This window comes from Apium graveolens, chromosome 7 (assembly GCF_009905375.1).
Source record: "Apium graveolens cultivar Ventura chromosome 7, ASM990537v1, whole genome shotgun sequence".
In the NCBI taxonomy this organism is placed as follows: Eukaryota; Viridiplantae; Streptophyta; class Magnoliopsida; order Apiales; family Apiaceae; genus Apium; species Apium graveolens.
In genome coordinates this window covers 147,693,555-147,706,624 of record NC_133653.1, presented here as the reverse complement: position 1 = coordinate 147,706,624, position 13,070 = coordinate 147,693,555, and the positions used below count along the sequence as shown (strand labels likewise).

Here is a 13,070-nt window from a genome sequence, read left to right as displayed (position 1 = left end):
TATATGTAAAAAATTGAAGATACATACATTCACCAATTGAAGATACATATAGTCTGTTTTTTGTTTATATTTACTATATTATATTATATATAAATAAAATATAATTCAAAAATATATATAATTAGATTTCGGTTATTTCGGTTGAACCGAAATAATTTTTAGATTAATCGAACCGAACCAATATTATTTTAGTTAAACCGAAAAATCGAATTAACCGAAATTTTGAAAAAATTCAAACCAAACAGAACTGAAATTATACGGTTCGGTTTTTCAGTTTCGGTTCGGTTTTGCTCACCCCTAATCGTAGTCGTCGGTTCTAGGAGTGGAGGAATGTTCTGAGGATCCTCTGACACGTGCCCTGATTATTCCAACGATTGATGGGTGACAGTTGTCCCTATCATGTGCTTAGGCAAGCGCCTCACGTGCTGGGATTTCCCAAGATTGGGCTTGCGGGATTGGGCCAGTGCCAGTTAGAACTAGTGGTGTGCGGGACTGGATCTAGTTAGGAGTCCGGGCTTGGACCTCTAAGGAGCTACATGTACTATCATGTGCCCCGCACTCCCTTATGTAGATTTTCTGGATGGGGGAGTAATGTTGGTTTTGTTTAGGGAATTTGAGCTTTGGTTGCCCCCAGTCTGGATTGTGTTGAGTTCAGCCAATCAGGACTAAGGTTGGTTGGTTTAGAAGAATTTGAGTTTTGCTTGCCCCCCCAGTCCGGATTGTGTTGAGTTCAGCCAATCAGGACTAAGGTTGGTTGGTTTAGAAGAATTTGAGCTTTGCCTGCCCCCTAGTCCGGATTGTGTTGAGTTCGGCCAATCAAGACTAAGGTTAGTTGGCTTAGAAGAATTTGAGTTTTGCTTGCCCCCCAGTCCGGATTGTGTTGAGTTCAGCCAATCCGGACTAAGGTTGGTTGTCTTTAGAAGAATTTGAGCTTTGCTTGCCCCCCAGTCCGGATTGTGTTGAGTTCAGCCAATGAGGACTAAGGTTGGTTGGCTTAGAAGAATTTGAACTTTGCTTTCCCCCCAGTCCGGATTGTGTTGAGTTCAGTCAATCAGGACTAAGGTTGGTTGGTTTAGAAGAATTTGAGCTTTGCTTTCCTCCCAGTCCCGATTGTGTTGAGTTCGGCCGATCAGGACCAAGGTTGGTTGGTTTAGAAGAATTTATGCTTTTCTTGCCCCCGGTCCGGATTGGGTCAAGTTCAGCCAATCAGGACTAAGGTTGGATGTCTTTAGAAGAATTTGAGTTTTTCTTGCCCGCAGTCCGGATTGTGTTGATTCTACGGCTCCGGACCTGAAATTGAAATGGTTTTGGGGGTTTCCCCCCAATGATTTGAATTTTTACAACTATCTTTTAAAAAGACGTGCTGTAATAATGACTTACAATAAATACTATATATATATATATATATTTGCATATATATTTCTTCTTGATGGATGGCCAGGATTTGGCCGCGTGGATCTGCCCCTAGGAATTCACTTGCTTATAAAAGACCCCCCCTCCCCCCGCAATTCTTTTGTTTTTTACTTTTCATCAATTTTTCGCTTTCTTTCTTCTTCTCGTTCTCTTCTTCTTCCTTTTCTGTGCTCGGTGTTTGGACGGATCTTGCGAGTGTTTGTGAATTATTGTGTTTTCGTCTTCAGTTGCTCCGTAAAATCTGCTCTTGTAAGTTGTTCTTGTTCTTCTTTTGCTTTAATTTTTGTTGTTTCCTCAATCAATTATGCCCTATATTGCCTTCTGCTTCTGCATCTTGATTGTGCCTATTGTTCTTGTGTTCTTGGGCTTTTATATGTGTTTATATATCTGTGTGTATATGTGTTTTTGTTGTATTTTGGCGTTTGATTTCGTTTGGGTAGTGTTTCTGGTTTTAGGGTTTGTAGATTGGTTCGGACTTTTAGGCCGAGTCCGGATTTGTTTGTTGTATTTGTTTGATTTGGTTGTATTTTGAGTGCGGACTAATGTGGGTTTTGCTTATTGGTTTAGTGTATTTTTTAGTCCGAATTTTGTGATCTGGGGTTATAGTATTTTTGTGGGGGGTGAGAGTATTGTGTAACTAATTTCTTGTCTCCGAACTGAATATATATGACTTTAATAAAATTGAGCGTAGGGTAGTCCGGACCATTATAGGATGCAAGATAAAAATTTGTAGGGACTTAGACTAACCTCTGTCACTTGTTTTAGGTTTATGGTCTGGACTAAAGCTCGTGCAAAGGCTTATATCTCCTGCTACCCTGGCCCGTCAGATTCGGATTCGTCTTCTGGTTCTGAGCGCATTGAGATGGGAAAAAAGGCATCTATATCTGGTGCCAGTGCAATTACTAAGCTGACCGTAGGAAAGATTTCTCCTAGGAAGGTGCCATGTACTCCGAAGGGGTTGTGGGTGGATGTACCGAACTATTTCATCACCAAGAGTGAGGAAATAGAAAATAGTTGGTATTATAGGAGTATCTGGTCCGACTATGCAAGACAACCCAATGCTGGTCCGGGGCCATATGACCGTGAAAAGTTTGATAGGAGGTTTGCGGGTAGTATTATGGCCAAGGAGCCTTATGAGCTGAAAGATGAGTATGCTGCCTTAGATCATGTGGCGCAAGATCCATCAATATGGGTTGCCTTCCAATTGGATCCACGGATTGAATGGAGGTGACCGGAGCCCGGTGAGCGGATCTACCATAGACCGGCGGATGGCTTCGTTCCGGTGTGGTTGGAGCATCTGCGCTCCGGGTGGAATCCGCACTGACACCTCTTTCAGAAACATCTTTGTAAATATAAGTGCCAGTTGTCTCCGATGCAGATAACCCCCAATGGGATAAAGTGGATGACTTGGTTCATTGCTTGTTGCAATCAGTTCAAGGTACAGCCTACATTCAGGTTGTGGCACCATATATTTAGTTTGGTTAGGTTTAGCCAGATGCCACTATATGAGCTTCGATTCCGGGCTTCGGAGTGTGGCTGTGGTTCTTCTTATACGCCGGTTATCCAACAGTCCTCCCTGAAGCACTAGAATTGGGAGTTGATTATGCTAAGAGGTCTGGATTTGCGGTATCTTCCTCATATTTCTCATGAGGAATTCCGGACTAGGTTCCCTGGAGCCACTCTCCGGGGAGATGCAATCCGGATGGTTTTCACTTTTTATGAATGTTTGGGTATTCAGCTGACCCGATACACCGTCATGATTCATAAGACTATGCATCGGTTAGGATGTAAGTTTTTTGTTTTTGTCCGGACTAGGTCTTGTTACTTGCTTGTAATGTTTTGTGGTCATGTATTTGTGCTTATAATTTTACTTGTTGCTTCTTTGGCAGGTTTACCTCACTTCAATTCGGACATGTCATCTTCTGGTTACAGTGATGCTTTGAAAGGGCTGGGAACTGCATTCAAGTTGACAAAGAAGGCTTCCATTGCAAGCTTCGGATCTAATCCTGCTCCGGAGGAAGGGTCTCAAAGTAATGCTGTTTCCAGACCAGAATTCGGGGAACAGGAGAGGGCTCTGGATAAGGAAGATGATGTTGAGCTCGGTGATGAGTTTGAGAATCTGGAGGAGATAGAGCCTTTGGGGGGGGGGGGTTCTTGAGGTGGATGTAACTCGGAGGAGGAAGAGGCTTCGGAGTGTTGGTTCAAAGCCTCCCCGGGGTGGGAAGGTTGATCTTGTTGCTGAGTCCGGAGCGTACAAGGGTAAGGGCTTGGCAGAGGAGCGTTCAGAGAGGAGCAGTCTGGGGTTGGATATGAATGTTGCCCGTTTTATGGCTGAGATTCCCTCAGCCGCCGAATGGAGGGAGATGAATGCCTCCAGATTCGATTCCACGATGAAGCAATGTACTCGTCTCTGGGGCCAGGTATGCAATATTTCTTTGCTTGCTCCGTTTCTTCTGTTTTTACCTTGTGAATTTTTCTGAGATTTGTAACATTTTCTTTGTAGCTTGGTGGGTACATGGCCAAAACTGCTTCTCTTGCATATAATGAATTCAAGATTTCCCGGACCATAATTGCTGACAAGATTACAGAGATTGGGGAATTGAGGGATCAAATTATTGTGAAGGATACTTCTATGTCCGGGCTGAATAAGCATCTTAGCGATGTTACAACCCGACTGAGAATGTTGAAAAGGAAGCTGCTGACTTGAAATCAGATTTGGCTGAGCTCCGGAAGCAGATTGCTGCCTTGAAACTGGAGTTGGAGGTCATCGAGGCGTATAAGAAGTCTGAGGAGTATGACAGGGCGATAGCGAATGCTGGGGCTCCGGAGATTGGTCGTTGCTGGGTAATTACTGAGAAACATATCAAGACTAATCCGGAGGCGAACTGGGATAGCTTTGTTGAAGAATTTATTAAGGCCAAGCAGAATATCGAGGCTGGGCTCGGGGATCCGAAGCCTTTCGACGGTCCATGCCCCAGTTTCCTTCCTCCAAATGCTCCGGATTCTTTACTTTTTATCTGCACTGTGGAGTTGTTGTTATTTTAAGACTTTTTATTGATTTGTGATTGTAATATTTGTACTTAGCTCCGGGCTTTGTTGCCCCGGTTAACTTTGTTATATCTTTGCTTCGCTTTTATTTGCTTTTATCTCTACTTCTCTATACTGTGTTTGCATTAGAAATTTTTTCTAAGTTATTGTGTTTCTACTAATCTGGTTTTATAGTTTGTCCGGACTAGTGATGGCTTCTTTACTTAGAAAATTAATTCTAAGTAAATATGTTTGCTCTAATCTTGACTAATCTTTGGTCCAGACTAGTGATGGCTTCTTTACTTAGAAAATTAATTCTAAGTAAATATGTTTTCTCTAGTCCAGACTAATCTTTGGTCCGGACTGTTGTTGGCTTCTTTACTTAGAAAATAAATTCTAAGTAAATATGTTTGCTCTAGTCCTGACTAATCTTTGGTTCGGACTAGTGTTGGCTTCTTTACTTAAAAAATTAATTCTAAGTAAATATGGTTGCTCTAGTCCTGTCTAATCTTTGGTCCGGACTGATGTTGGCTTTTTTACTTATAAAAATAATTCTAAGAAAATATGGTTGTTCTAGTTCAGACTAATCTTTGGTCCGGACTAGTGGTTGCTTCTTTACTTAGAAAATTAATTCTAAGTGAATGTGATTGATCTAGTCCAGACTATTCTATGGTCCGGACTAGTGGTTGTTTCTTTGCTTGGAAAAATTAATTCTAAGTATGTTTGCTCTAGTCCAAATTATTCTTTGGTCCAGACTAGTGATGGCTTCTTGACTTAGAAAATTAATTCTAATTAAATATGATTGCTCTAGTCCAGACTAATCTTTGGTTCGGACTAATGGTGGCTTCTTTACGTAGAAAATTAATTCTAAGTAAATATGTTTGCTCTAGTCCTAACTAATATTTGGTTCGGACTAGTGGTTGTTTCTTTTCTTAGAAAATTAATTCTAAGTAAATATGGTTGCTCTAGTCCTGACTAATCTTTGGTCTGGACTAGTGTTGGTTTCTTTACTTAGAATTAATTTTCTAAGTAAATATGGTTGCTCTAGTCCTGACTAATCTTTGGTCCGGACTAGTGTTGGATTCTTTACTTAGAATATTAATTTTAAATAAATATGGTTGCTCTAGTCCAAACTAATCTTTGGTCCAGACTAGTGTTGGCTTCTTTACTTAAAAAATTAATTCTAAGTAAATAAGGTTGCTCTAGTCCAGACTAATCTTTGGTCCGGACTAGTAATTGCTTCTTTACTTAGAAAATTAGTTCTAAGTGAGTGTGATTGATCTAGTCCAGACTAATCTATGGTCCGGACTAGTGATTGCTTCTTTTAGGTAGATTTAATAAATGTAATGTAGAAAAATGCTTTTCATTAATCCGGAGTTTCATTCATACAAAATATAAGGAAAAACAAACTGGTTGTTTTCCATACTGGCTACAAGATTTTGGTTACTTTGTTTGTTTTTTCCTATTGGTAGAACTTCCTTAGTCTAAGTCCATGCCAAGTATTGGGGACTTCTAAGCCGTCCATGTTCAGGAGTTTGTAGGTTCCTGGTCTCAGGACTTCTTTGACCTTGTATGGCCCTTCCCATTTAGGCATTAGCTTCCCAGTGTTTGTAGGATTCGATGCTTCTATGTCTTGAAGAACCAAGTCTCTAACTTGGAAGTTTTTGACTCTGGACTTCTTGCTGAAATACTCCCTGGTCTTCTCCTTGTATCTCTCCATCTTTTCTACAGCCTGGTCCCGGACCTCATCAATTAACTCCATATTTGTTTTGAGTCCTTCTTCGTTGGCTTCTTCATCAAAGTTTATCGCTATGTGAGAAGGAGATCCGACCTCAATAGTGAGCATTGCTTCTGTGCCATAAGCTAGTTTGAATGGAGTCTCTCCAGTGCTTGTCCTGAGGCTTGTTCTATAGGACCATAGTACGCTTGACAGTTCTTCTGGCCATTTGCTTTTGTTTTCTTTGAGTTTCTTCTCAATACCCTAGAGTAGGATTCTGTTGGTGACTTCTAATTACCCTGTTAGATATATTTGATAATGTCATGTGTAATATAATTTGTGTTTAGTTTTCAGATCTTACATAATAAGACAAATCAATACTTAACTGGAAATCAACACTTATACTTAAGATATTAGAACTTAAGTTATCAGAACTTAAGGTTCAGAAGATATTTATCATGAGATAATATCAGGACTTAAGATGACTTTCAGATAAGGCATGCGGCTGATTGAAAGGAAAGAAGATCGAGACTAAGACAGAAAGAATTGTGCATGAAGAAGGAATTCTATGAAGAATAGAATACTTGGAAGAAAAGATAACTAGTTGATATATTTTAGGAAGCAGAATTATATTCCATATCAATTAGAAGATTATCTTGTAACTGTGTAGTATATAAACACAGGCATAGAGTTTACACTATAAGTGTTACGATTATCGAAGTTATTATTCTTTGTAACTCTAGCAGCTCTCGTGATAATTTGTTCATCACTGAGAGAGGACAGTTCCACATTGTAACAGAGTTTATTTTGTTGAATAAAATCTGTTTTCTGTTACTTAAGTTCTTATATTCGATTTGATTGTGCTAAACACTGTATGCAATCCCCTTCTACAGTGTGTGTGACCTAACAAGTGGTATCAGAGCCTTCTGTTAACACACAAACAGTTTAAGATCCAAAATTAATCATGTTTGAAGAAGAAACTCCAACCAAGCCTACCAAAATTAAAGAACCTCCAAAAACTGTAACTCATAGTCGATATGAGACTATAAGAGTTCCCATATTGAAACCTTCTGAGTATTCCATATAGAAAGTGAAGATGGCTATGTTTCTGGAAGCGACAGATCCAGAATATCTCGACAGGATTTATGAAGGACCACATATGCCAACCAAACTCTCTGTGGAAGTTGCAGGACAGCCAGCAAAGTCTGTACCAAAGGAAAAAAGTGATTACACTGCTGAAGATATCTCATCGATTGCAAAGGATGCAAAGGTAAGACACTTACTGCATAGTGCCATTGATAATGTCATGTCAAACAGGGTAATTAACTGCAAGACTGCAAAAGAGACATGGGATGCTTTGGAAACAAGGTGTCAGGGAACTGATTTAATCAAGAAGAACAGGAAGACAATACTCACTCAAGAGTATGAGCACTTTGACTCAAAGCCTGATGAGTCATTAACTGATTTATATGACAGATTTGTCAAACTCTTGAATGATTTGTCACTAGTTGACAAAGAGTATGATATTGAAGATTCAAATCTTAAGTTCCTGTTAGCTCTTCCTGAAAGATGGGATTTGAAGGCCACAATAATAAGAGACAACTATAATCTTGATGAAACAACTCTTGATGAAATTTATGGGATGCTCAAGACTCATGAACTTGAGATGGAACAAAGAAGCAAGAGGAATGGAAGAAAGTCAAGAACAGTTGCCTTTGTGGCTGAGGAGGAAAGTCCCAAAGTAGCTGCCTCAAGAAAAGGCAAGGAAAAAGCTCTCATCACAAAGTCTGATACTGAGTCATCAAGTTCTGATAGTGATGATGACTCAGAAACTGAAAGTATACCTGAGATGGACCATGATGAGGAGATGATGAAGCTGTGTGCTCTTATGGTGAAAGTAATCACAAAGATTGCATACAGGAAATTCAGAAGAGGAAAGAAGTTTTCCAGGACAAGTGCAAGTTCTGAAAAGAAAGGTTTCAGAAAATCTGAAGGCAAAGGAGGAAAGTCTGACAGAGGAGATTACTCAAATGTTAAATGCTACAACTGTGGTGAGAAAGGCCATATATCTCCAGATTGCAGAAAAGGGAAAAGTGACAAAGGCAAGGCTCTTGTCATAAAGAAGAAAAGATGGTCAGATGCTTCAGATTCTGAGAATGAGGAAAACTATGCCTTGATGGCAAATGCTGATAGCAGTTCTGATACTGCTGACTTAAAGGTACCAAAAAACTACTTATGCCTTTCATACTGATGATATTACTGAGTTAATTAGAAGATATCTTAAAACCATGTTCATTAGTTATAAAGATCAAACTTTAACATGTGAAAGACTAACTTCTGAAAATCTTGCTTATAAAAAGAGGAATGATTATTTAGAAAAAGAGTTAGTCATGTTCCATCAAACTCAGAAAGATAGAGATGATGCCTTTTATGTTAGGGATGAAGTGTTAAAAATGAATGAATCTCTAAAAACTGAGTTTGAAAAGGAAAGAGAGATTATCAGGATATTCTTAGTAGTGGAAACTCTGGTAAGGCAACTCAGGATATTCTTAGTAGTGGAAAATGGAAAGAGGGCTTAGGTTATGGAGATGGTAAGAACAGTAAGGGAACTGTAGAAACTGAGCCTATAGTTGTTAAACAAAAACCAAAGGTAAATCTTGTTAAGTTTGTAACTGCAAAGTTTGATATTGATAAATCAGAAGTTGAGGAGAAAGTAACTTCTGACAAACCTAAACAGGATAAGCCAACTGAAGTTAACATAGGCTTAATGACAAAGAGGCAGCTTAAGCATAAGCTGAAAGATGTTAAGAATGTAAACAAGGTAAAGTCACCTAGGAAAAATAGGAATGGAAAGGAAGGTGTGAACAAAAGTAACAATTATAAGCCTGTTCCTAATGCTCCTAGAAAAACATGTCATAACTGTGGAAATTCTAACCATCTGGCTTCTTTTTGCAGGAAGAATAAAAATATAAACTCCTTACCTTCAAAATCAGGAGTTAAGAGTCAGTCTGTTAGATATAAGCCAAAAAATCCTTGTTTTCATTGTGGTAGTTTATGGCATTCCATTTATACTTGTAAAGAATATCATAGTTTGTACTATGATTATTATCAAATAAAACCTTCTTTAAAGAAAGTTAGCATTTCCTTCTAGTATAAGTTTTGATGCAAAGTCTAATATTGCAAATTCTGATAAGAAAACAGTTAACATAAACTCTGATGCTAAATCCGCTGCAAATGTTAACAAACTAAAAAAGGCCAAAGGATCCAAGCAAGTCTGGGTCCTTAAAACTAATCATTAGTGGTCTTTATGATTGCAGGGCAACAGGAAGAATATACTAGTTCTGGACAGTAGATGTTCAGGACATATGACTGGAAATAAAGCCCTGCTATCAGACTTTGTGGAGAAAGCTAGCCCAGGTGTTTCTTATGGAGATGGCAATATTGGAAAAACTCTGGGATATGGAAATATCAATCTTGGGAATATCATCATTGAATAAGTAGATCTGGTTTCAGGACTTAAACACAATCTGCTGAGTGTGAGTCAAATATGTGACAGAGGTTATCATGTGGATTTCTTTGAAGAATACTGTGAAGTTGTAAGCAAATCTATAGGCAAAGTTGTTCTGAAAGGATACAGGCATGGTAACATTTATGAAGCCAAGCTTTCAACAAGTACTGATGGTTCTGCAATTTGTCTGTTGAGTAGAGCATCAATTGAAGAAAGCTAGGATTGGCACAAGAAATTCTCTCATTTAAATTTCAACAATATAAATGAACTAGTCAAGAAAGATCTTGTGAGAGGATTGCCAAAATCAGTATTTGCTCCTGATGGCCTTTGTGATTCATGCCAGAAGGCAAAACAAAGAAAATCTTCATTCAAGAGCAAGATTGAATCATCAATTCTTGAGCCTTATAACCTACTACATGTTGATCTATTTGGTCCAGTTAATGTCATGTCTATTACAAAGAAGAAATATCCTATGGTCATAGTGGATGAGTTCACCAGATACACATGGGTGTATTTATTGCACACAAAAAGTGAAACTGCATCTATCTTGATTGATCATGTCAAGCAACTGGATAAATTGGTCAAAGATTCTGTGAAGATCATAAGAAGTGATAATGACACTAAGTTCAAGAATTTGATCATGGAAGAGTTCTGCAAAGACCATGGAATAAAGCAGGAATTTCTCTGCTCCTGGAACTCCATAACAAAATGGAGTTGTTGAAAGAAAGAATAGAACTCTTATTGAAGCTGCACGGACTATGCTTGATGAAGCAAAGTTGCCAACCTACTTTTGGGCTGAAGCTGTGCAGACTGCTTGTTTTTACTCAGAATGCAACACTCATTAACAAGCATGGAAAAACATCATATGAGATGGTGAAGAAAAAGAAGCCAAATCTGAAGTATCTTCATGTATTTGGATGCAAGTGTTTTGTTCTTAAGACTCATCCCGAACAGCTATCCAAATTTGATCTAAAAGCTAATGAAGGAATTTTTGTTGGATATCCACTTTTTACAAAAGCCTTCAGAGTCTACAATTTAAGAACAAGGGTTGTCATGGAATCTATCAATGTCTCTTTTGATGATAAGAAGATTACTGGACTTGAAGATTTCAATGATCATGATCAGCTGAGATTCGAGAATGAAGTTTTAAATTCTGATATTGTAAATCCTGATACTGCAAACTCTGATGGATTAAACTCTGATGTTATTGAAACTGTGGTGACTATGCCTAATGAAAATGCACCTGTGCAGGGGGGCATACTGAAGAACCAACCACATCTCAAGAAGCATCAGAACCTATAACAGGCTCTTCAAGTTCTGATGGGCCAAGTTTTGATAATTCTGGAAACTCATGTTCTGATATTTCTGGAAACTCAAATAATGAAGGATCCAACTCAGAGAGCATAATTTCAGGGGGAGCATCAGAAAATGTTGATGGAGACAGCATGGATCATGGGGGAGCATCCAGTTCTAGAGAAAACCTTCCATCTATAAGGAAGTGGACTAAAGCACATACACCTGACTTAATTATTGGAAATCCTGATGCATGTGTCAGAACTAGAACAGCTACATCAAATGAATGTCTTTATTATTCTTTTCTTTCTCAGACTGAACCAAAGAAAGTGGAAGAAGCTCTTCAAGATGCTGATTGGGTGCAAGCAATGCAAGAAGAGTTAAATGAATTTGAAAGAAATAAAGTCTGGACCCTAGTGCCAAGACCAAGGAACAGATCAGTTTTTGGTACAAAATGGGTGTTCAGAAACAAAACTGACAGTGATGGCATAATTACAAGGAACAAAGCAAGGCTGGTTGCAAAAGGATACTCTCAACAGGAGGGAATTGATTATGATGAAACATTTACACCAGTTGCTAGATTGGAAGCCATAAGAATATTTTTGGCTTATGCTGCTCACAAGAAGTTTAAAGTCTTTCAAATGGATGTGAAAAGTTCTTTTCTTAATGGAGAATTGGGAGAGGAAGTATATATTGAACAACCTCCAGGCTTTGTAGATCCCAAATTTCCCAATCATGTCTACATGCTTGATAAAGCACTTTATGGCCTTAAGCAAGCTCCAAGAGCATGGTATGAGACATTAGCTCAGTTTCTTCTGGAAAGTGGATTTAACAGAGGAACTATTGACAAAACATTGTTCTACCTCAACCATGGAAAGGACTTACTTTTGGTGCAAATATATGTTGATGATATCATTTTTGGTTCAATAAATGACAAACTTTGTAAGAAGTTTGCCAAACTGATGCAGTCAAGATATCAAATAAGTATAATGGGAGAACTTAACTATTTTATGGGCCTTCAAGTCAAGCAGAATGAAGAAGGAACTTTTATTTGTCAATCTAAGTACACCAGAAATTTGTTGAAGAAATTTGGAATGCAGGATTGTTCAAGTGCATCCACTCCTATGGCCACTGCAACTAAGTTGGATAAGGATACTGGTAAATCAGTAGATATTACTGATTACAGAGGTATGATTGGCTCTCTACTCTATCTAACTGCAAGTATACCTGATATCATGTATGCTACCTGTCTTTGTGCAAGATTTCAAGCAGATCCAAGAGAACCTCACTTAACAGTTGTGAAAAGAATTTTCAAGTACCTAAATGGTACAGCTGATCTGGGATTGTGGTATCCTAGAGAATCAGACTTTAAGCTAATAGGTTACTCAGATGCAGATTTTGCAGGATGCAAAATTGACAGGAAAAGCACAAATGGATGTTGCCAATTTCTTGGAGGCGGATTGGTTTCTTGGTTTAGCAAGAAACAGAAGTCAATTTCCACATCAACTGCAGAAGCAGAATACATTGTTGTAGGAAGCTGTTGTGCACAGATTCTTTGGATGAAGAATCAGTTACTGGATTATGGGTTAGAATTTTCTAAAATCCCTATTTACTGTGATAATCAAAGTGCTATTACTATGACATGTAATCCAGTTCAGCACTCAATGATAAAGCACATCAGCATTAGGTACCACTTTATAAGGGAACATGTGGATGAAGGTACAGTGGAATTGCATTTTATTCCCACAGATCAACAACTAGCAGATATCTTCACAAAACCACTGTGTGAAGCTACTTTTACAAGATTGGTAAATGAATTTGGAATGGTTTCAGGTTCTTTCTCTAAATCTTCTTAGGTTATGTTCTGATATATTAGACTTTATGATCAGTATTTACAGATATTACTATCTTTGTGTATTCTATGCTTAAATTGAAAAATTACTTAAGTATTGATTGTTGTCTGATGTGAATTTCTAAACTCTGATAGTGATATGAATATTTCTATGACTATTCAATCCAATGAGGATAACTGTGCTAGATGTTGACCTAGTAATCTTTAATATACTAAAGATCCCATGTTTGAAGTAATTATTTATGTGGAAATCTTTTAAC

General features: G+C 38.3%; 1 protein-coding gene across 1 annotated transcript; it reads right to left on the bottom strand.

Moving 5' to 3' along the window:
• Positions 1 to 5,902: 5,902 nt before the first annotated feature.
• Positions 5,903 to 6,286, bottom strand: LOC141674099 (uncharacterized). The gene has a single exon (XM_074480824.1). It carries the CDS (start codon positions 6,284 to 6,286, stop codon positions 5,903 to 5,905), a length of 384 nt encoding a protein of 127 aa, XP_074336925.1.
• Positions 6,287 to 13,070: the final 6,784 nt, after the last annotated feature.

Coding starts and splice junctions, on each gene's coding strand:
- LOC141674099 (XM_074480824.1), bottom strand. CDS start 6,286: ATGCTCACTATTGAGGTCGGATCTCCTTCTCACATAGCGATAAACTTT.